This window comes from Cyprinus carpio, chromosome A19 (genome assembly GCF_018340385.1).
Source record: "Cyprinus carpio isolate SPL01 chromosome A19, ASM1834038v1, whole genome shotgun sequence".
In the NCBI taxonomy this organism is placed as follows: domain Eukaryota; kingdom Metazoa; phylum Chordata; class Actinopteri; order Cypriniformes; family Cyprinidae; genus Cyprinus; species Cyprinus carpio.
The window spans coordinates 20,783,531-20,806,701 of record NC_056590.1 but is presented as its reverse complement, the minus strand read 5'-3'; the positions used below and the strand labels follow the sequence as shown (position 1 = coordinate 20,806,701).

General features: G+C 39.6%; 1 protein-coding gene across 2 annotated transcripts in view; it reads right to left on the bottom strand.

The window, feature by feature from the left end:
- Positions 1–670: 670 nt before the first annotated feature.
- LOC109111767 (zinc finger MYM-type protein 4-like) overlaps positions 671–23,171 on the bottom strand; it is a 29,796-nt gene continuing 7,295 nt past the window's right edge. Inside the window, exons 1-29 of one of the 2 annotated variants that reach the window (XM_042776957.1) lie at positions 18,006–18,440; positions 9,495–9,737; positions 9,319–9,400; positions 8,841–9,053; positions 8,597–8,652; positions 8,357–8,485; positions 7,782–7,818; positions 7,383–7,569; positions 7,177–7,303; positions 6,837–7,052; positions 6,565–6,714; positions 5,659–5,775; positions 5,336–5,545; positions 5,021–5,171; positions 4,724–4,899; positions 4,445–4,607; positions 4,219–4,311; positions 4,057–4,085; positions 3,744–3,873; positions 3,482–3,591; positions 3,118–3,289; positions 2,806–3,012; positions 2,606–2,706; positions 2,369–2,498; positions 2,002–2,153; positions 1,803–1,917; positions 1,485–1,721; positions 1,290–1,407; positions 671–1,218 (exon numbers count right to left, since the gene is read on the bottom strand). In XM_042776957.1, the coding sequence (XP_042632891.1) occupies positions 999–1,218; positions 1,290–1,407; positions 1,485–1,721; positions 1,803–1,917; positions 2,002–2,153; positions 2,369–2,498; positions 2,606–2,706; positions 2,806–3,012; positions 3,118–3,289; positions 3,482–3,591; positions 3,744–3,873; positions 4,057–4,085; positions 4,219–4,311; positions 4,445–4,607; positions 4,724–4,899; positions 5,021–5,171; positions 5,336–5,545; positions 5,659–5,775; positions 6,565–6,714; positions 6,837–7,052; positions 7,177–7,303; positions 7,383–7,569; positions 7,782–7,818; positions 8,357–8,485; positions 8,597–8,652; positions 8,841–9,053; positions 9,319–9,400; positions 9,495–9,737; positions 18,006–18,299 (4,365 nt within the window). In that variant the 5' untranslated portion in view covers positions 18,300–18,440 and the 3' untranslated portion in view covers positions 671–998. Of the gene's footprint in view, positions 1,219–1,289; positions 1,408–1,484; positions 1,722–1,802; positions 1,918–2,001; positions 2,154–2,368; positions 2,499–2,605; positions 2,707–2,805; positions 3,013–3,117; positions 3,290–3,481; positions 3,592–3,743; positions 3,874–4,056; positions 4,086–4,218; positions 4,312–4,444; positions 4,608–4,723; positions 4,900–5,020; positions 5,172–5,335; positions 5,546–5,658; positions 5,776–6,564; positions 6,715–6,836; positions 7,053–7,176; positions 7,304–7,382; positions 7,570–7,781; positions 7,819–8,356; positions 8,486–8,596; positions 8,653–8,840; positions 9,054–9,318; positions 9,401–9,494; positions 9,738–18,005; positions 18,441–23,171 lie in introns of those variants that run through there. The other variant, XM_042776955.1, reaches the window with a different exon arrangement.

Sequence of the window (23,171 nt, the reverse complement as noted above, 5' to 3'; positions counted from 1 at the left end):
ATTGTAGTCTGCAATAATGCACTCAGAAGAATATGTAGGACCAGATCCTCCAGACAGACAAAGTGGCCGTTAAGTAATGTCAACAAATTATTTGGAAATAGAAATGTGGCTTATGCGTTAGTCCTGTATATCTACTTAAGGCCTGGGTATACTTCACTCTCTGCATTCTGTTCCTGTGTCTAAGCCATGAAAAGAGGTTATATTTTAAATGTACCACACCACTTCTTTTCAGTCTGATGTATGTCAAAGTCTTTAAAAGATGTATGATGCTCCAAACCATTTTTCTCAGTAAAAAGGTAAAACAACTGATGTAGCATCTATAACAGAGTTTTTCTAATTATTTGTGAAACGCACTAGCAATTTCTGAGTGAAAACGGTTTCAAAGTAAATTTTACACCAATTGTTTTCAGTGTGAATATATTTGCTGCAGCATAAAATCTATTTTGCTTGCCAAGTAGAAAATTAATTAGAAAGAAACCGTACAAAATGCTTTTTTCCTACCTTTTCAGTCTTTTCTAATTATATTGACATGGTTATAGTTATAAGTACATTATTTCTAAAATCACCACCTGGTTGTCATGACAAAAAACATGCAGGTTTATGCATCAAGTGTTTCTGTGCAAGTAAAAAGGTGATGTTTGTACCTCTTTTCAGACAATAAAGATGAAAGACTTGCAGAATCTTTTTTATCTATAAAAAAATAAATCAAGAGTCAATTTCAGGAACATTCCATCTATTTGGACCAACATGGCTTGCAATGAAAAACAACAATTTCAAAACCTTTTTTTGGAATGATGCTGTCAATGTCATTAGTGTTTAAATATAATACAAAGGTGGCGACTTACAATAATCCCACTGTAATGTTGTATCTCCTTGTAACTAAAAGAAGATTGAAAATGAAAAGGAAAAAAAATATTGACAAACCACTTGCTTTCCAGCATTCAGAACAACAGTCAAAATCCCAGAGGATGCATTCAGGTTTTCTCATTATTGCGGTACTAATACGGTGTGAAGTCCGAGTCACTGTCTGAATCGCTCTCATTGGGTGATTGGTCTCTCTCCAGGTGCAGCTCTCTGACAGTAAGGATTCGTGTAAGCATGCTCTCCAGAGCCTCATCACTCAGCGAAGTGGTTGAGAACCATGTGGGACTGCTGGGTACACAGGAGCGCTCGGGGCTCAGGTAAAGCTGGGTTGTGTCGTGTCTTATGCCAGGTGAACTGGAAGAAACAACATAGTATGACAACCAAATACACCAGGACTCGTTTTATTAAACAAAATGCTGACGTACCATTTTGAGAGATAGAACTCGTACAGTCTGACAGGACAGTGGAAGGGATTGTCTGAATTCTGCCGTATTTTTAGCACCCTTTGCCGTTCATCTTCCTTCTTCTTTAGAGGGACACCGTCTAAAATTAGACAAAACGACTAAGTAGAAAAATAATTAACAAAAAACACACTATGAAAGGTATAAGTGACCACTGACCTGTGCTTGCATCCTCTTTTGTGGGATAGAAACGCAGGAAGGACACTTTGTTGTTGGCCTGTCCTCGAGAGTAGCGTTTGATGTGGCCAAAAGAGAGGCGGCGGTGCTGCTCCGCTGTCTTGTAGTTGAAGTACTTGGTGAAATAGAGCAGCGTGTTGAGCAGCACACCAGGTGAAAACGCCCCCAGCTGCTTACAGTCCCATAGATGATACTCCTCCACACGAGAATGAACGTAACCTGAGCAAACAAACACACACAAACGTTTGTGGAGCAGCAGCAAAACAAGCTAGTCACACATTTGTGTTTTAAATTGCTCACCACTGGGCAAAATAGTTGGTTTCCACCCTCTGAGTAGGTTGCTCAGTTCCTGGCAGAATTTGGTGTAGAAGACGTCTGCGAAGATGTTCTCCATCCGATTGTTCTCAAACAGGTACTACAAAAATGAACGACATGAGATAAAATAAACTATGTATAATGAATGAATGTATTCAGTTTGTGTGGTTTCTTTTCCATTTACCTTCTGGATTCCCAAGCAGAGATAAAAGATGCTGTCAGGGCTGTATTTCTCTCCGTTGGGTCGACGGACTTCAGAAATGAACTTGCAGAGGCCGTAGCTTAGTTCAGCTGTGCAACACTTCAACAAGTCCTCCTTTAGTGTCATACTGCGCGCTAATGATGATGAAGTAGTGTTTAATGCTTAAATGGCACAAAATCGGTCTCATAATTAAAAATGACTAATTAATCCAAATTTTTATTGTTGATTTATTTGATTATTCATTTTACCCAAGATAATGTAGTACAATATTGCTTCTGAATAAAATATTTTAAAACACAGAACTTGTTTTTGGGATGAAATGCTGGATAAAATGTAAACTGAGGCTTACAGCCAAATTTGAGAGTCTCCATGTTGGGTTGAGCGTTGCTCCAGCGTACCCACTTCTTCCAGGCTTTGACTCCGTATTCATGTTGCAGTTTGGAGAGGCTGTTTAGAGGCTCTGATGCACACTTACTGCCCTACATTCCAACAAAACACGCAATAATCAGAAACTTAGCTTTCCATAATGATATGATACGTTTAGAGTTGGGTTGGTGGTCAGGAATAATTCTGCTTGAATTCTTACTTGTTTCTTCTCAGAGAAGCCAACGTGTCCTCTCTTGCGTGATCTCTGTTTGCCAGAATTGATCTCCTTTTGCATTTGCTTTTTGAAAAGTTCAATGCTTTCTGAAATGTGAAAGGATAAAGATGCATGAAATATAAATGGAAGATGATAAATAACCTGTTGGTGTATTTTGACCTCTTAGCCACAGCAGAAGCTCTTACCGATTGGGAAATCAGCCTCCAAGTCCATCTGTGGCTCTTCTGCTGCGGTGGAGACAGGGGTCAGTGTGGCAGATCGGGACGGAGGCTGCCTCTCAGGCTCTGGAGTTTGATCCCATGTCTGGGCAGACGACACAGAGTCCTCCTCCCAACTCAGATTGCTAGACAGATCTTCCAAATCAAGGCCCTCCATTATGCTACCAGTCTGATCTGAGCAACAAAACAGGTGGCTTTGTGACCAAAACAATTAAATGTGCATTTGCAGATGTATTATACAGCCTAAAGAGCATGACCCTAAAATTGTCCATGATTTACCACTAGAGATGATTTGTTTCTCCTCCTCTGCATCCTCAGCCACCATCTCTGCCATCATGATGAGGTCGGCCTCCAGAGGGTCATCAGGGATCTTCTCTTTGATGTCCTGAATGGTCTTCACAATGTGCTCTGCATTGTCCAGAGTTGTAGGGAAGAACAAGGGCACCGGAACCTGCATAGAAGCTATAATTACATCATAGACTACAAAACTAGATTGAGCCAGAGAGGCAACTGTCTACATATCTACTTTTAACCAGTTTAAAGGAATATTCAAAGCTAAATACACTTTTGTGATATGCTGTTAACACAGAAAATAATTCTGACTCTAAAAGTGAGGAGGAGGAAGGGTAGACAGTAGATTTACCGGAAGTGGAAGCCCCACAGACTGTGGAATGTATTGAGTGTAGAGATGCATGGGAACTGGCACATACACTGGCACTGGCACTGGTAGCACTATAACTTTAGGAGTTCCATCTGCAGGATTAAAAAAAAAAGAAAGAAAAAAGAAAGTGTCAGGATATGCAACAGTATTTGTTTACTAAAGGGAGAAACCCAAATTGGGAAGATATGTCCAGAACAAGGTTGCTAAAAAGTAAAGTCATTGTCACACTGGAGCTGGTTAGTACCTATTTGTGTCTCAGCATCACAGATTTGGGGTTTACAGGACGTGGCTTTGTTTTTGCTTATGGATTTATATGGCAAGTCCTTGTCATTCCGGGTTTTGGATGGTGAGACAGGAGCTTTCACAGCACGTTTCTGGGAGCAGAGCAAAGAACAAGATATTTGTTTACAGCAAATCAGACTGATACAAACCAGAAAGCACTAATGAGAAAAAAAAAAGAAACACCAGAATTTTGAATCCAGATTCTTCTTTCAATAAGTATAGAATTATTTTAGTTTTTAGACTGTGGGTATAAATACGATTTTTCCTGAACTCACATTTCTTGTGACTTTTTCAGAAACGGAGCCTGAGGAAACACAGGGTTCAATATGAATGATTTGAGCAACAAACAACACATCTAAGTCTTCAATCATATGCATAAGTGTTTTGTTCAGGTTGACATGAGGGTTTAGATAGTTGATGCTTCTGAGTATAATCACCTTTTGGATTTGTGCTTCCCAAAACACCTGGCTGTTCGTTGGATGTGCCCTCTTTAGTGCTTTGAGGAACTGCAGAGGATACTGGGGTCACACCTGTGGAGACAGTGACAGCACAGGACTCCAGAATAAAGAAATTGAAACTTTTAGGATGTAATAACCCTAGCCAGCCAATTACAGAATCTATAGAACAAAGACAATACACCCAAATATCTGTATGAAGACATACCGTGTGTGGATTTACTTGTAGCTTTGATAACGGCTCCAGTGATGCCCTGCAGACTGCAGAAGAACATCAGGCACCGCACGCTGCAGAAATGCTTCATCTCACCCAGCCATTCCACAGTCTCAGTCATCTTCTTCATCTGCCTGCACATTGAGCACTTTATTACCTGTCAAATTTGTGCAGCAGGAACATTTACTGTTACTTTCAGAAGCCACATCTGCATTATGCCTAAATAACTAAACAGCTTCAACTACATAAGTTAACAACTAAATAAAACATTACCTGACGGATCAATAAATTATGTTTTAACAAGCAATCCTTCCCACAGAACTCCTCTTGCTTGCCATCAAAGACATCAGTCACTACAGTCTTAGAAGTGCTGTTACAGTAGAAGCAGTTGCAACAGTGTTTCTTTCCCCAGCGTTTGAAGAGGCTATTCTCAAAGAGTGTCTTGCATCCTGAACAGAAAGGAAAACCACAAACACAGGGTCACATATACAAATTGATATGTTATTAATTTCATATTAAAATACCGCCAAGCAAAATAATAACAAGGTCCTAATTATGCTTATAGCTTACTCTCGCTGCAGAAAGAACGGTCAACCTTGTTTATCCTTCTCACTATTTTTACAATTTTATCAAGCTTGCAGTATTCACAGCGAGCCTCCATGCGGTAGATCCTTTTGAACTCTTCAATACAAGTGTTACCACAGAGAGCGTACATTTTCCTCTGAAAGATCAGATAAAAAAAAATATGTTACAAGCATGTACTCAACCAGGACCTCAGGCAACTGAAAATAAAACTGTAGGTTGGTTAAGAGTAATAAGGAGAAACAAAAACAAAGTATTTGTAATGGGGCTAATAAAACAAGTAGGTCTAGTGAACAGGAGTACCCTAAACTCCAGCAGCTGTGGTCTGTGAAAGAACGAGTTCAGACACTGAGAGCAGGGGATCTTGGTGAATGTCTGCACCGGACCACTGGAAGTGCTAGTCTTCACTGATGAGCTGGAGTCTGAGGAAGCAGGTTTGGGGGTAGATGTGTTGTTGCTTGTAGAGGTTACAGTTTTTACTGGCATGTTAGGTTTCGTCTTACTGAAGGACTCCTGAACCAAGCAAAACAAAAACCAACACAAACTGACATCATTCAAATCAATCAATATGTATGACTACTATAATATTTTAAAGAAGATCAGTGGCAGACATGACAGAACTGTACCTGATATGCTAGTACACAGGAATAAGAGCAGAAGTTCTGAACAGATCCATCAAACATGGATATGTGGTATTGAGGCACTAGTTTCAGCTTGCAGTTGTTGCATTCCACTGCAACATCGTTTGCATGCAGATAATAAAGACATTCAAGTATCATTTTCCAAACAGAACAAAATGAAACAGTTCTGAATAAATGCATAACACTTTATTTTAGAGACCAATCCTCACTATTAACTAGTTGCTTATTAGCACGCATATGACTAGCATATTGGCTATTTATTAGTACTTACAAGGCAAATATTAATGCCTTATTCTGCATGACTATATTGTACATCGTTCCAAACCTGCATGACTTTCTTTTGTCTGTGGAACACAAAAGAAGATATTTAGAGAAATGTGTAAGTGTTGTTTGTTTATACAATTAATGTCAATGGGGTTTGATATTTTCTGTTGTGTTCCACAGAAATAAAAAAAATCATACAGGTTTGAAATGATATGAGAGTGAGCAATGATGAATTTTCTTTTTTAGTTAACATTTCATTTATATTATATACATACATACATTATATATATATATATATATATATATATATATATATATATATATATATATACACACACACATGTATATATATATATATATATATATATATATATTATATATATATATATATATATATATATATATATATATATTCAAATTCAACTTTGCCAACACACAAATAAATTACTTTTTAAAATAGATTAAAATAGAAAACATTTATTTTACCACACACTTTTGGATGGTAGTTTATGTATTGGCTAATGTCTAAAAAAAGTACTTGTACTCATACTCTGACTCTAAACCTTGTACCTGCGCTTCACTACAATTAAATACACTGGGTTGTGTTGCAAATGTGATCACGGTACCTGACGAACTGCCAGTCTGGACTTTACTTGCCATGACACAGGAAGTGGAGCAGAAAAGCTCCCTGACGCCCTCTGAGTTTGGACTGTCCACTGCATCTGCAGCTGGGCGCAGGGCATGACACATTTTGCAGGTGACAAGTTTCAGACTCCTCTATAAGTAAAGATGAGTTTATCCAATTTATTTATTTATACTTATAATTCACCTTAAAAAAGATATTTAAAAAAAAATGCTTTATATCTTAATGAGTATTATTACTATTGATTTACCGTCACCTTTTTGTAGGCTGTGAGGCAGTTTTGACTGCAGAACTTCATAACTCTGTCCTCCATCCGCAGAGATGGACACTGACCATCTGTGCCATAACAATATCCTCCACAGTTCACACAGCTGTTCATGTTCAGCTTATGCGAGAAGCGGAACTGGCTGAAGCAGCTGTCACTGCACAGCTTATGGATAGAGCCCATGTAATTCACCTCATGACTATGAGTCTATGAGAAACAACAATTTTGGATCTTTAAAAACTCAGACAATTACAGCAACAAAATATGCATTTATAATTTCTGACTGAGCACACAAGAATATTCTTCAGCACAGATAGAGATGTCTACTCACCAGTCCTGTCTTCTGACACACACTGCATTTGAAGTTTAAAGCACCGCGGCATTTCTGACTGCAGAACTCCTTTACAGTTCCTGACATGTCTACCAGGGCAATGTTGATATTCTCATCACAAATCTCTCTGAAAAGAAAGAACATACATTAATTCAAACCATTCCAGTAACATACAACTATAACCGAATGAAATGTCATAAACATACTTCAGGCAGCAGTGACATGTTTTCTTCTTGGAGCCGCAGAGACATTGAGGTGAGCAGTAGAGTTTAGAAGAGCCACTACGCTGAAATGCTGTATGTCCCTTCAGCATGACTTTATTACAGGCTGTGCACAACACACCATGTCGTTTTAAAGGTGGAATGGATTTTGCTGGGTTTGATGCTGCCTTTTCTGTGTCATGAAGATGATGTAAGAATGCAAAAACTGATTTCAGACACTTAAAAGAACAGCTCGCCCATAAGGTGTTTAAAGGATGGTTACTATGAACTGTACGACAGAAAGTCATACAGGTTTGGAACAAATGTATTTAAAAAATATAATGCTTACGACCACCATAATGCTTATACCGATGGATGCAGCATTTACTCCAACTTAAAACGCACCTTTTATCCTGACATCATCTGGTGTTTGGTCAAAATCCTGAAAGCATGAACATATTGGGATAATCAATAATTTTTCATTTACAGAAATGTGTGTAATAAACAGTGATGGATAATATATGGTCGACATCAGGGAACAAATAAGGAAAACTAAAGTTCATATAGTTCACATACTTTTTACTCTAATTAATTGCTATATATGCTTTGTCACATCTTTTATAAAATATACACTACCATTCAAATGTTTTGGAAAGAAGTCCATGTAATTTAATCATGTGATGGCAAAGCAATTTTTTCAGCAGCCATTACTCCAGACTTCAATGTCACATGATCCTTCAGAAATCACGCAAATATGCTGACTGCTGCTCAACCATGATACATTTTTTTTTATGGATTATTTGATGAAAAGAAATTTCAAGAGGGGGAAAACAAACAATTTACTGACTCCAAACTTCGGAACAGTATTTTATGTTGTATATATTATGTAATTTATTGACCAAAAAAAAAAAAAAGTACTTTAACTTATCATTTGGTTAATTTAAATTTCAGTACAGTTCAGTAACTTCTTCAGAAAGCACCTCATCATCCTTAATGTTTCCCGTCTGGGAATGTTGTGCTTTCTTGCACTCCTCGTCCATAGGTTCATCCTTGATCTTTAAAGGCATTATGACAGAGGGCTGTGTTGCTTTAACTCTTTTGTCAACAGCCTGGATAGAAGAAAGAGATATTATTTTTAGAAGTGTATTGCTCTGTGGGTTTGCGAACAAACTCAAACTCGTTTGCCTTTAGTGGTGAACTTAAAACGGTGCTGTGCTCACCATTACAGCAGACGATTCCATAGTCCTGCTTTTTATGTCTTTGGCTCTCTGTGTTTCTGTACAACACAAATAAACATTATCATTATTATTGTGAATTTACTAATATTGTTTGATGTATAGATAAAAGGAACAGAATTTTGAATCAACTACCAGCAAAGTCCAGGCTAAACAGCAAAATTGTGACCCCTTTGATTAGGACAGAGTGTTAAGTACACTGTTTTACGAAGAACACCGGTTCAATTACCTGAATCTTCTGGTCCATCTACTTCCGTCATCCCAATGTAATCCTCATTCTGGTCCAGTGCCATTTCATTAGTGTCCTCAACTTTAGTGATCACAAGCTCTTCTGAACACTGGGCCATGTCCTCCCCCTGGTACACGTCCTGATATCCTTCGGAATCCTCACTGGCCATAAAGACACCTGCTGCCGACATAGAGCCCAGCCCAGAGTTTTCACCTGAAAGTCGGAAATGATGACATTTATCCATTTCAAATATGAAATTTAGGTTACCAGACACAGAAAAATAAGTTATGTTCTAACAATAATTTCTAAATGAGAACTCATAATATTTCAATATAAAACACAATTCACATAACAGTCTAAACTCGAAGGAAATGGAAGACAGGCAGTTACTTTATGTCTACTTCACCATCAGGATACAGGATGGCAGCTAAATTTGGAGAGGCTAAACTCACAGGAACAAAACTAAAATCCTTCTTGCCTTCTGAATAAGCAACAGAATCCATGTTGGCGTTTACATCATAACATTCTTCCATTTGTAGCACAGCCTCAGCAGGATCATTCTGTCAGAAAACATTTAGTGGAGCTATGATTTAGAAGTAAAACGGCAAAACATGTTCATTTTCAAATTGTGTGACAAACTATTTGAGGACTTGCCATTTGGTAGTGCCGTGTGGGTGGAAGAGCATCGTAGGACCCAAAAGTAGATTGATATGTAGATGGTTCTGTAGTTGGATTTGTAACATTCAAAATGAGTTGTTCATGTTGTTCAGGGCAGGTTCTGGGGTTCTTTTGCTTTCCTGAAGTTGACTCAAAATCATCTGCATAATACACCTCATCATCTTCCTCTATATCCCAACTGTTGTCTGCTGACAGGGCGTCTGGTTCAGTCACAGTCTCCTAAAACAGGAGCAGACAGTATTAAAGGAATCGTTCACCAAAAAATGAAAGCTTGCTGAATGTGTTTGTTTCATTATCAGAGCATTATGAGAAATTTAGCATTACATTGTTTCCTTACCAGTGGATCTTCTGCTGTAAATGGGCGCTGTCAAGAGTGAGAGTTCGAACGGCTGACAAAAACATCACAATCAATCAATTAACATTTTGTGAAGTGGAAAGCTGTGTGTATGTAATAAATTCAACATTAGGATTAAGAACCATCTTTCTTTCTTTTTTTTTCTTCAACTTCAACCATTGCGTTCAGCTATAACACAATAATACTGCTCTCTCCAGTAAAAAAGTCACCTCATCTGAATCAGGAGAGAAATATGCACACAATCAATCAAGCACCGTTTACAAACAAAAACAATCCAAAAAATTTATAAACTAATGCTGATATAAGAGGACAACAGGAAAGAGTTTTTACTGGAGGAAGCACTATTATTTCACTTCACAAGACACTGATGAATTGTGGGTTTGTGCGATGCTTTTATCAGCTGTTTGGCCTCATTCACTGGCACCCATTCACTGCAGAGGATCCATTGGTGAGAAAATGCCTAGATCTTGGATACCCTGAGGGTCAGTAAATTAAAATTTTGGGGTTGAACTATTCCTTTTGAAATAATAGTTCATCTAAATACAAAAAAAATTCATTATTTACATACTTTCTCATGCCGTTTCAAAACTGTATGCTTTTATTACAGCCACTGAACACAAAAGAATAATTTATTTTCCATACAACGGGGAAGTCATGGCCTAATGGTTAGAGAGTCGGACTCATAACCCAAAGGTTGCGGGTTCGAGTCTCGTACCGGCAGGGACTGTAGGTACAGTGCTGTCTCCTACCTTCAATACCATGACTGAGGTGCCCTTGAGAAAGGCACTGAACTCCCAACCTCTCACCAGGCGCCACAGCATAAATGGCTGCCCACTGCTCCGGGTGTGTGTTCACGGTGTGTGTGTTCACTGCTGTGTATGTGCACTTTGGATGGGATAAATGCAGAGCACTAATTCCGAGTGTGGGTCACCATACTTGGCCACGTCACGTCACTTTCACTATCAAAATATGTAAGAATAGTCTGTGATGACCACGGAGTCTGTTAAACGTTCAAAATGACTGAACAAAGTAGGTAGTCCATATGACTTATGCACTGTATTCCAAAACTTCTGTAGCCATAGTACATGTTTATGAGACAGGTCATTCTTCACTGATGATCGTCACCTCTGCTGCAGCTGGACAGCATCTTACACTCGCAAATCAGATATTGACTTTTGACCCTACATGACAGAATTTAATTTTGTGTGAACTATCCATTTAAATTGATAAGATAATTCCGAATGCAAATGATTAGAAGAATAATAAAATCAATATGCAATAAGCAGCATAACAATAATTTTTTAATTGTGAACATTAAACCAATGTAAATGTTTGAGAGCGAGCAGCCACAGCTTCAGCCTCTCTGGAACATGCAACGGTAATGTGTGGAAAGTCAAACTTTCCTCCTGTGATGATAAAGCTGGACGGAGTCGTTCCCTGATTGCCGCTAAATCGCCATCACCTGCTTTCAAATGGAGCGGCATTTAATAGACAGAGCCGTAGATCATTGACAAGCTACGCAATATCGCATTCATTATCGAAGGCGATTCATCTTCGATAATGAACGCGATATTGCGTACCTTGTCAGTGAACTATGGCTCTGTCTATTAAATGCCGCTCCATTTGAAAGCAGGTGATGGCGATTTAGCGCTAATCAGGGAACCGGCTTTACTGACTAGATACGCATGATCATATTGTTCGATATATCGCCCAGCCCTAAAAAATATATATACCTCAATGATCTACCCATGGCTTCCACTCAAACTTCTGCGTTTTGTAAAAACAGGTTGCGCACAGCTGTTGATTTAAGAAATCGTCGTGTTCCTTGACCCGGCGTTCTGACAATTTGTGCTGACGATTTGTGCTACCCTGTCAGATTTTGCTACCTCCCATTAAAACAGATGGTAGCATAATTCGATAGTGAAAAGTGCTACCTATCAGATTTTGCTTCCAGCATGATATTAATATGGTGTGAGGCTTTATTAACATGTACACCTACCCCAACCCTAACCCTACCCTTACAGTACGATAAATACAGTGTTAATCTGATAGGTAGCATTATTTGTCAGAACACCGGTTTGAAGTCGTCTGGTGAAAAATGATCACTGCACAACCTCATTAGCTTAACGTATCGAAGCAGTAAATCAAAATCCCGCTGAACAGCCAGCAGCCATAGCTTCAGTCGCTCGGAATTGTTTACTGGGAAAGAATGAAAGGTAAGCCTTTCATCCGTCTGCGTTGGTAATGCGCTTTTATGTACTCTCACTGGTTTCTCACAATTCGGGCATCCAGGAATTGCACATTTTTTATTACCATTTTAAAGACTACTCCAAGACCTAAAGCACAATCAAAGTAGAATTCAGTAGCTTGCATACAGCGGTCCTGTCCCAAATCGCACCCTAAACCGTCGCGGCCTTCCTCAGAGTCTACACTTTCGTGACGTAATGCCGCTTTGACTGTCTATGACAAGATGGCGGCGCGAACACATCGCGAGGCTCAGCGTCTTACCAGATTTCCGATAATAGTGTTAATTTACCTGGTTATTTCATTCGTGTTCGCGCGATTCAGTTATGCGAACTACAGCTATAGTAAACAGTCACTTTTGGACATCAACAAACGGTGTTCCAACGTAGTTTTAGACCATCCTTTCGACTTCAGCGAACTTCCGCCGGAGCTACTGAGATCACCGCGGACAAGCGGATCACTCGCACCGACCGGAAGTGCTCGCCGTCGGCGTCGGCGTCGAGACCGTAAACAAAGACGGGGAAAGCTTGGAGGGCTGCGTGCTAAGCTAAGGCTAAATCCACATCGACCAGCTCTGCCCAGCATCTTCCTTGCCAATGTACGGTCTCTGATGAACAAGATGGACGAACTAAAGATCTGGACCCGTCACACAGAAATGGCTTATGGACTGTAATGTTATGTTTTTCACTGAAACATGGCTCTGCAACGATGTCCCAAACAGCGTGGTGCATATGGATGGTCGCTCTTTCTTCAGGGCTGACAGAGTAGCAGCAACCTCTGGTAAAAACAAGGGTGGTGGAGTATGCATTTATGTAAACAAATCATGGTGCACAGACTCTGTCATTGTTGATACCTACTGCTCTGCTGATCTGGAGTTCCTGATTATCAAGTGCAGGCCATTCTATCTACCACGTGAGTTTACTTGCATTGTTGCTGCTGCAGTTTATGTACCTCTGGATGCTAATGCTAACGTGGCTATGAAAGAACTTCGTGCTGCTATTAGCAAGTTACAAACCCTGCACCCGGATGGAGCCTTTATTGTTGCTGGGGACTTCAATCACTGCACTTTAAGATCTGTTCTCCCTAAATTTCACCAAAATGTCTCCTGCACTACAAGGGGACATAAAACATTGGACCCACGTTTATACTAATGTGACTGATGCCTACAAAGTCACACCCCTCCCCCACCTGGGTCAGTCTGACCACCTCTCTTTGTTCCTGCTCCCCAAGTATACCCCCGGTCATCAAATGTGTGAAACCTACAATAAGGACTGTTAAAATCTGGCTGGAAGGGTGCTGACTCCACTCTTCAACATCAATTCCAGCACACAGACTGGATGTGAGTTTGCTGCCCAGGCCACCACAGACTCTCAGATTAACATTGACACTTACACTAACTCTGTCTTGGAGCACATCAACAGATGTGTGGGCAGAGTGACCACACACAAAAAAATAAAAATTTTCCCCAATCAGAAGCCCTGGATGAACAGAGAGGTTCACCTCCTGCTCAAAGCAAGAGATGCAGCCTTCAGGTCTGGAGACCGGAGGCTTACAGCTCAGCCAGAGCCAACCTGAGGAAGGGTATCTGCCAGGCCAAACTCGCATCATAAACAGAGGATTGAAGAACACTTCAATTCTTCAGACCCCTGGCGTATGTGGCAAGGCACACAATCTATCACAGATTACAAACCACCTAACACTGTGCCACCCTCCAGCTCTGCCTCCCTCCCTGATGAGCTCAATCACTTTTATGCTCGTTTTGATAAAAATAATAAGGAGATCTCACTCAAAGCTGTGCATCAATCCAGTGAACTGCCTCTCACACTCTCCACCTCAGCTGTTTACTCCACTCTGTGTAAGGTGAATGCACGGAAGGCAGCTGGCCCTGACGGAATACCTGGTCGTGTGCTTAAAGCCTGTGCGGAGCAACTGGCTGAGGTCTTCACGGACATTTTCAATCTGTCCCTGGCCCAAACAACTGTCCCAACTATCTTCAAAACCTCCACCATCGTACCAGTACCGAAACACTCCACTGCCTCGGTCCCTAACGACTTCCGTCCTGTTGCACTTACCCCCATCATTGCCAAGTTCTTTGAAAGGCTGATTGCATCCCACTTAAAATCCTGTCTCCCTGCTACACTAGACCCATTTCAATTTGCCTATCGCCGCAATAGATCAACAGAGGACGCCATCTCAACGCCACTTCACTCTGCCCTCACCCACCTGGACAATCAAAACACACATGTGAGAATGCTGTTCATTGATTTCAGTTCTGCTTTTAATACTGTAATCCCTCCCAAGCTGATCTCCAAGCTCAGCCAGCTTGAAATCAGCACATCCATCTGCAACTGGATTCTTGACTTTTTGACTAACAGACCTCAGTCTGTTAAATTAGATAACCTCTCCTCCTCCATCATCACCCTGAACACCGGCGTGCCACAGGGCTGTGTACTGAGCCCTCTCCTGTACTCCCTATTCACCCATGACTGCGTTCCTGTTTATGGCTCCAACACCATAATCAAATTTGCAGATGACACCACGGTGGTAGGTCTGATCAAGGATGACGATGAGTCAGCCTACAGGGATGAGGTGCAGCACCTAGCTGTGTGGTGTGCCACCAACAATCTAGAACTAAACACCCAGAAGACAAAGGAGATCATTGTGGACTTCAGGCGGACTAGGAGTCATGCACACACACCCATCTACATCAACGGAGCTGTAGTGGAGCGTGTGTCGAGTTTCAAGTTCCTTGGCATCCACATCTCTGATGACCTCACCTGGTCCCATAACACCTCCACCCTGGTCAAAAAGGCACAGCAGCGCCTTTACTTCTTAGTGGCCTTAAGAAAGTTCACTTGAATCCCAGGATCCTTGTGGAATTCTACCGCTGTACCATTGAGAGCATACTCACAAACTGCATCTCAGTATGGTACAGCAATTGATCCTCATCTGACCGCAAAGCACTCCAGCGAGTGGTGAAAACTGCTCAACGGATCACCGGCACCCAGTTAACTTCCATTGAGAACATCAATCACAAGCGCTGTCTGGGCAGGGCAAGGAACATCATCAAGGATGCCTCTCACCCTAACCATGGACTTTTCACTCTCCTTCCATCCGGCAGACGTTACAGAAGCCTACGCTCTCGGACTAGCAGGCTCAGGAAGAGCTTCTTCCCCGAGGCCGTGACCCTTCTGAACGCCACACCACCAATCTAACCGGCACCTACTTTATTACTGCACTGGTCAAAGTACTTTATATACATGTATTTGCACTACCCATATTTTGCACATACTGCACGCTGTTCTAGTTATCGCACTGTAAACTAAGTTGTTACTGTACAAAGCACAGTAAACTATTCTATAAAAATATAATTGCACTACTGTTAATTCATTTTAACAATACTTTTGCACATTCATCCAACTGTATTTATTACCAGTGTTCTCACGTTGCTGCTGTTCATAATGTGTATATATAATCCTACATTGCTCTGTTCATAATGTACATACAATCCTACACTGCATTCCTATTTATTTTCTGTATAAACTCTGCTCAATACTGTTTATAGAGAATGCTTTGTTAATTCTGTAAATCATAGCTTCACTTATTCTGCACTTTTATGTATATAAAACACTATATTCTTGCACTTCTGGTTAGATGCTAACTGCATTTCATTAGCTCTGTACTTGTACTCTGCATAATGACAACAAAGTTGAATCTAAAAAAAAAAAAGTCTGCCGTGGAGCTCGCCTCAGTGCGCATTGAAATAGATGTACATATTCTTCTATTAAATCATATTGATATTCACAATAGCATTTAATGCCACAGTTTAATGGATACATGAACTTATAAGAGATAGAAATTCAACAAACACACACACAAACACTCCAGGGTTTATTTGTGCACTTAAAGGGTTAGTTCAGCCGAATATTAAAATTATGTCATTAATGACACCCTCATGTCGTTCCAAACCCGTAAGACCTCCGTTCATCTTCAGAACACAGTATAAGATATTTTAGATTTAGTCCGAGAGCTTTCTGTCCCTCCATTGAAAATGTATTTACAGTATGCTGTCCATGTCCAGAAAGGTAATAAAAACATCATCAAAGTAGTCCATGTGACATCAGAGGGTCCGTTAGAATTTATTGAAGCATCGAAAATACTATGGACTACTTTGATGATGTTTTTATTACCTTTCTGGACGTGGACAGTATACCGTACATACATGTTCAATGGATCTTACTAAATCTAAAATATCTTAAACTGTGTTCCGAAGATGAACGGAGGTCTTACGGGTTTGGAACAACATGAGGGTGAGTCATTAATGACATAATTTTAATTTTTGGCTGAACTAACCCTTTAACATGAATCGATCTATGGAATGTGTGGCTGGTTCTTCCCATTCTTTCACAGGCTTTTGGCTGCTTAATTTTTTTTTTTACTAACCACCAGATGGCACTGTTAACATGACGTTAGAACATCTATTGAATAATGCAAAGGAATAAACGTTAGATTTGCTTTGTTAAATTCTAGAAGATACAAGAAAATATATAAGAATATAAAGACAATTGTTTATTTTTTTGTTTAATTACTTTAGTAATTTCATTAGTATGAATTTTCACTGTAAAGTGTATGTAATTATGTATTGTCTATAATACACTTCTGCATCGGACATACGCCGTAGGATGTGCGTCAGTTTTCATTTACACTTCTGCGTCGTTGTCCGCGTCGACGTGCAGTACACATGCAAACCGCTAGTCTGCAGTGTCCACGGGCATGTTCCTTGTGTAACCCGCAGACCACGGCAAAAGATGAAGAAGAAGCTTGTCTGAGAAGCATCAGCCGTGATGGTGGCAAGTAAATATCAAAGAACAGATAATTTATTTAAAAAGAAACTTGTTCTTTGCTTTGTTTTATTTTGTAACATTAAAATATATTAAAGTGCAAAACACAAAACTCAAATACATACGGAGGGAGGGGTACTAGCAGACCAATCACAGTGCTTGCAGTCTGCCTAGATTTGACATACTGTGTCATTTTTGGAGAGGTGCACGTCAGGCTACGCCACATACTACGCACAACCTATGGCGTAGCTACGGCTAATAAGATAGTCTGCCAACCACCAATAAACAGTAAAAGAAGAAGATGCCACTGTTTTGACACTCTCGAAGCTTTGACTCTTTTCCTGGAACAGTCAGAGGAAAGCCTCAGTGCTTCACGAGGCTTCATTTGTCCATCATTAGAAGACATTCTTGAATAAAGTCTTTTTTTTTTCTTCTTCGTGCACAAAAAGTATTCTCATAGCTTTGTAAAAGTATGGTTGAACCACTGATGTCACATTGACTATTTTAACGATGTCCAAGCTCTCGGATTTCATAAAAAAAAAATCTTGATTTGTGTTCCATAGATGAATGAAGGTCTTACAGGCTTGCAACGACATGAGGGTTAGTAATTAATTACAGCATTTTCATTTTTGGATGAACTAACATTTTTTACAATGATTTTAAATGAAACTAAAAACAAAAAAAATAAGCCAAAACAACTAAAACAAAAAGCATTTCTTTCCTATCTAAATCACCCCACAACAATTTTTATATTATTTATTTAGTTATTTTTTTTTTATCTTGCCTTGAAAAATCAATTTTAGTAAGTGTGATTTCTAGACCTGGAAAATTAGGTGAACTATCTCTATCAGACCCAGTTGTTACAAATAAATTACAAATTCAATATATACTCTTGATTGCCTTGTTAGTTGAAGGAATAGTTCACCCCAAAATTAACATTTTCTGTTATTTTCACTTTATCAAGAGTCTGCGAGGTAGCAAAATCACGCGTGAACTGACGCGTTTCGCTCCTGACCCAGCTGCTGATGATCTGTCAGGTTTACATACCTCAGCTCGTTGTGAAACAAACATGGGCACCGCTGATGATTTGAGTAAGACTTGATTCCCGCTGATGGCTTTGAAATCATCAGAGGAAAAATGTTCACTGCAGACCCTCCATACTTTGAGTAACCTCATGGGTGTGTTAATATCCATCTGAAGAGCAAGCAACCATAAATGCAGTCGATCTGGCTCAAACGTTGGGAATCGGTGAAAAGTCAATTTTCCAGTTTGAGTTGACGCGCGTAGTCTTACGCTTTTAAATAGGTTGCGGCATCCAGGATAAGCACACGTAAGCACCATTTTGAGGAACAATACAATTAACGTTACAAAAAAATTACTAAAAACAAGCCACCTTCTGCACAAGCCTCCTCCCTCTCTGTAAACAACAATGGCGTCAGTTCACGCGAGATTTTGCTATCGCGCATACGTAATCATGCGACAGAAAGCTTGAGCGCCAGACTCTTGTGAACGCAAAGTTTTGTGAAGATGTCTTTCTGCAAAGAGGGAAACGAGAACATTCTTAGTTCTTTATCCACAATTATAAATGGTAATTGAAAAAAAATCCTAATTTTACTGTATAAATCAAAAGAAATGAGAAATATTTTTTTTTACCTTTAGATTTAAAATATGAATGATTATAATGCACCAAAATGTATATTACCTGATTAGAAATATGATTTTTTAAATCTTTTCTTTATTTTTCCATTTTTATTTTTAATATTATTGTATTTTTTTCCCCTAGTAGAGTTGAGTAACTGATTTGTTATTATTGCCTTTCAATGTTCATTGTTTTTTTTTTTTTTTTTTTTAAAGACTCTTGGGAATGCACACAGGACCATTTGCCTGAGTCTGTTGATTACAGTAATGGTATAGATCAGTGTGACTGTAAGGGCCCCCTGGGCTTTGCCTCGAGTCTTGAAGGGCCCTTCATCCACCAGAACTACAGCCTACATTCACTCAGTCTTTATAATCACAAAGCACAAGTTATCAGCCTTTAATTTTGCAGTAATAAATGCCTAAAAAAAAAAAAAAACATCCAAACCTATAATAGGTCTGCCATATAAAATATACACAACCATCACTGCATGAACTACACATATTCACAGTCAGACATATTACACAGATATCTACATATAAAAACGTGTAGCATTAAATTGTGCGTTAATGTTGGTTAAATGCATTAACATTAAATAAAAAATAAGTTAGTCAAAGTAAGTCTACACCTTTACAAAACATTCTATGCACATTGATTCACGCCTTCACAAATATGTCTTTCTGATTGTGGATCTTTCTATTGGGCTGGCAAGTTCTTTTTCACAAATCTTACTCTACACATACAATTTTTGAAATCACTAATTTATTTTAATTAAACTGAAATAATTGATCAAAAGAAAGAAATAAGTATAAAATAAGTATCAAAACCAAGTTACAAATCAAATTGAGAAAACTCCAAATCTGAATCTAAATAAATCCAAACCTGGGCCAAACAAAAAGAGTCAACTAAACAAAGAAATCATAACCTTACAAGCATAACACCCCAAATGAAACACAAGTGACATTTATACAGGTCCTTCTCAAAAAATTAGCATATTGTGATAAAAGTTCATTATTTTCCATAATGTAATGATAAAATTAAACTTTCATATATTTTAGATTCATTGCACACCAACTGAAATATGTCAGGTCTTTTATTGTTTTAATACTGATGATTTTGGCATACAGCTCATGAAAACCCAAAATTCCTATCTCAAAAAATTAGCATATTTCATCCGACCAATAAAAGAAAAAGTGTTTTTAATACAAAAAAAGTCAACCTTCAAATAATTATGTTCAGTGATGCACTCAATACTTGGTCGGGAATCCTTTTGCAGAAATGACTGCTTCAATGCGGCGTGGCATGGAGGCAATCAGCCTGTGGCACTGCTGAGGTGTTATGGAGGCCCAGGATGCTTCGATAGCGGCCTTAAGCTCATCCAGAGTGTTGGGTCTTGCGTCTCTCAACTTTCTCTTCACAATATTCCACAGATTCTCTATGGGGTTCAGGTCAGGAGAGTTGGCAGGCCAATTGAGCACAGTAATACCATGGTCAGTAAACCATTTACCAGTGGTTTTGGCACTGTGAGCAGGTGCCAGGTCGTGCTGAAAAACAAAATCTTCATCTCCATAAAGCTTTTCAGCAGATGGACGCATGAATGCTCCAGAATCTCCTGATAGCTAGCTGTATTGACCCTGCCCTTGATAAAACACAGTGGACCAACACCAGCAGCTGACATGGCACCCCAGACCATCACTGACTGTGGGTACTTGACACTGGACTTCAGGCATTTTGGCATTTCCTTCTCCCCAGTCTTCCTCCAGACTCTGGCACCTTGATTTCTGAATGACATGCAAAATTTGCTTTCATACGAAAAAAAGTACTTTGGACCACTGAGCAACAGTCCAGTGCTGCTTCTCTGTAGCCCAGGTCAGGCGCTTCTGCCGCTGTTTCTGGTTCAAAAGCACACGCCTGTGCACGGTGGCTCTGGATGTTTCTACTCCAGACTCAGTCCACTGCTTCCGCAGGTCCCCCAAGGTCTGGAATCGGTCCTTCTCCACAATCTTCCTCAGGGTCCGGTCACCTTTTCTCGTTGTGCAGCATTTTTTGCCACACTTTTTCCTTCCCACAGACTTCCCACTGAGGTGCCTTGATACAGCACTCTGGGAACAGCCTATTCGTTCAGAAATTTCTTTCTGTGTCTTACCCTCTCACTTGAGGGTGTGAATGATGGCCTTCTGGACAGCAGTCAGGTCGGCAGTCTTACCCATGATTGCGGTTTTGAGTAATGAACCAGGCTGGGAGTTTTTAAAAGCCTCAGGAATCTTTTGCAGGTGTTTAGAGTTAATTAGTTGATTCAGATGATTAGGTTAATAGCTCGTTTAGAGAACCTTTTCATGATATGCTAATTTTTTGAGATAGGAATTTTGGGTTTTCATGAGCTGTATGCCAAAATCATCAGTATTACAACAATAAAAGACCTGAAATATTTCAGTTGGTGTGCAATGAATCTAAAATATATGAAAGTTTAATTTTATCATTACATTATGGAAAATAATGAACTTTTATCACAATATGCTAATTTTTTGAGAAGGACCTGTATATGCTACAAGGACTAGTCCATTACACACACAGGGGGCAACACAAAACACATTATTTAACACAGTTAAAATTTATCAGTTAACTCCATTTAAGAAAAGAGTAATCACAACACACACACACAAATCTGAAAGAAAATAAACAGTATCAAATGCATAAAATAATAACAAACAAATAAACAAGCAAACAATTCTACGCCCTGATGAAATCCTTCGCGGCCTGACAAAACTTACCAATTCGCAAAACTAACATAATGCATAGCTGATATAAAAAACTGAATGACTAGTGATTTCCTACTGCTAAACTCTGAAAAACAAAACAGAGGTGTTAATTATCGGACCAAAGTTGAGTGAATTATGGGGTAATTTTCATTTTTGGGTGAACTATTCCTTTAATTCATGCGTTCATGACATCAAGGTTAGATTATTGTAATGCTTTATTTGGTGGTTGCTCTGCGGGCTGCTTAAACTCCAGCTGGTCCAAAATGCAGTAGCTAGAGTTCTTACTAGAACCAGGAAGTATGACCATATTAGCCCGGTTCTGTCAACACTGCACTGGCTCCCTTTGGAACTTCATATACATCTTGCTAATAACTTATAAAGCCTTGAATAATTTAGCTCCTAAGTACTCGAGCGAGCTCATATCACACTATAGTCCTTAACATCCACTGTGATCTCAAAACTCTGTCCAACTGATAATACCTAGAATATCAAAATTAACTGCGGGTGGCAGATCCTTTTCCTATTTAGCACTAAAACTCTGAAACAGATTGTTGTTCGGGAGGCAGACACACTCTGTCAGTTTAAATCTCGATTAAAGACCCATCTCTTTAACCTGGCATACTCAAAACACACAATCACTTTTCTATAATTCAGATCCGTTAAAGGATTGTTAGGCTGGATTAATTAGGTCAACCGGAACTGGGAACATTTCCCATAACACCTGATGTACTTGTTACTACGTAAGAAGAATGGCATCAATGCTAATATTAGTCCGTTTCATTTTTATTCCGAGGTCAGCTTAGCCATCTACACCGCTTTTCCACTGGGACTGGTGCCGGAGCCCAATTGATCTATCCGTAAGCCCCTCCCCTCGAATGCAAATGAGACAATGGCAGTTGAGTATCAGTTGCATGGGGAGTGGAACTTGGACATCTTTAGGTTTCAGCGCCATAGAGAAACACTGGAAGCTGTTATGCTACAAAAATGGAAAAACGATGTGCACTTGTAACACTGATTCCAGGTATCCTGAGAGGATGGGCAATGGAATTTATTTTATTCCATTTCCTAAACCCAAACAAAACAGAGCAAATGTTCAACCCCAATCCCAATGAAAAATCGTTCATTTTCTGGTTGTCATGCTCTCATGACTAAGTTACAATTTTCAACTGCTCAAGCACAACATACTGTGTGTTTCCAGATCCCTACTATCACTACCACTCGCAAACAACGCATCACACACTGTAGGCAGCGCAATCCTAACAACCTGCACACTTTGCCTATGTCTGCTAATACACTACTTTCTTTTTCTATTGGTCTCTGGAATTGCAAGTCTGCTGTAAACAAAGCCGATTTCATTACTTCTATTATTACGCATTCAAAGCTACATCTCATGGCCCAAACCAGAGGACACTGCTACACCTGCAGCACTCTCCAATAATTTCTCATTTTCCCACTCCCCTCGTTTGACTGGAAGAGGTGGAGGTACTGGTCTGCTTATCTCTAATGATTGGAAATTCAATCCTTTACCTTCTTTGGGTATCAACAGCTCCTTTGATTCTCATTCAGTTGCTGTTACCTACCCTCTTAAAATCCATTTTGTAGTTGTTTATTGACCCCCAGGACCACTAGGTAACTTTTTGGATGAATTAGATGTGCTGATCTCAACCTTTCCCGAGGATGGTACAGCCCTAGTTATGTTTGGAGACTTTAACATCCACCTAGAGAAACCTCAATCTGCAGATTTCCACACTCTGCTTGCCTCTTTTGATCTCAACCAAGTGTCAACTACTGCTACTCACAAATCAGGCAACCAACTGG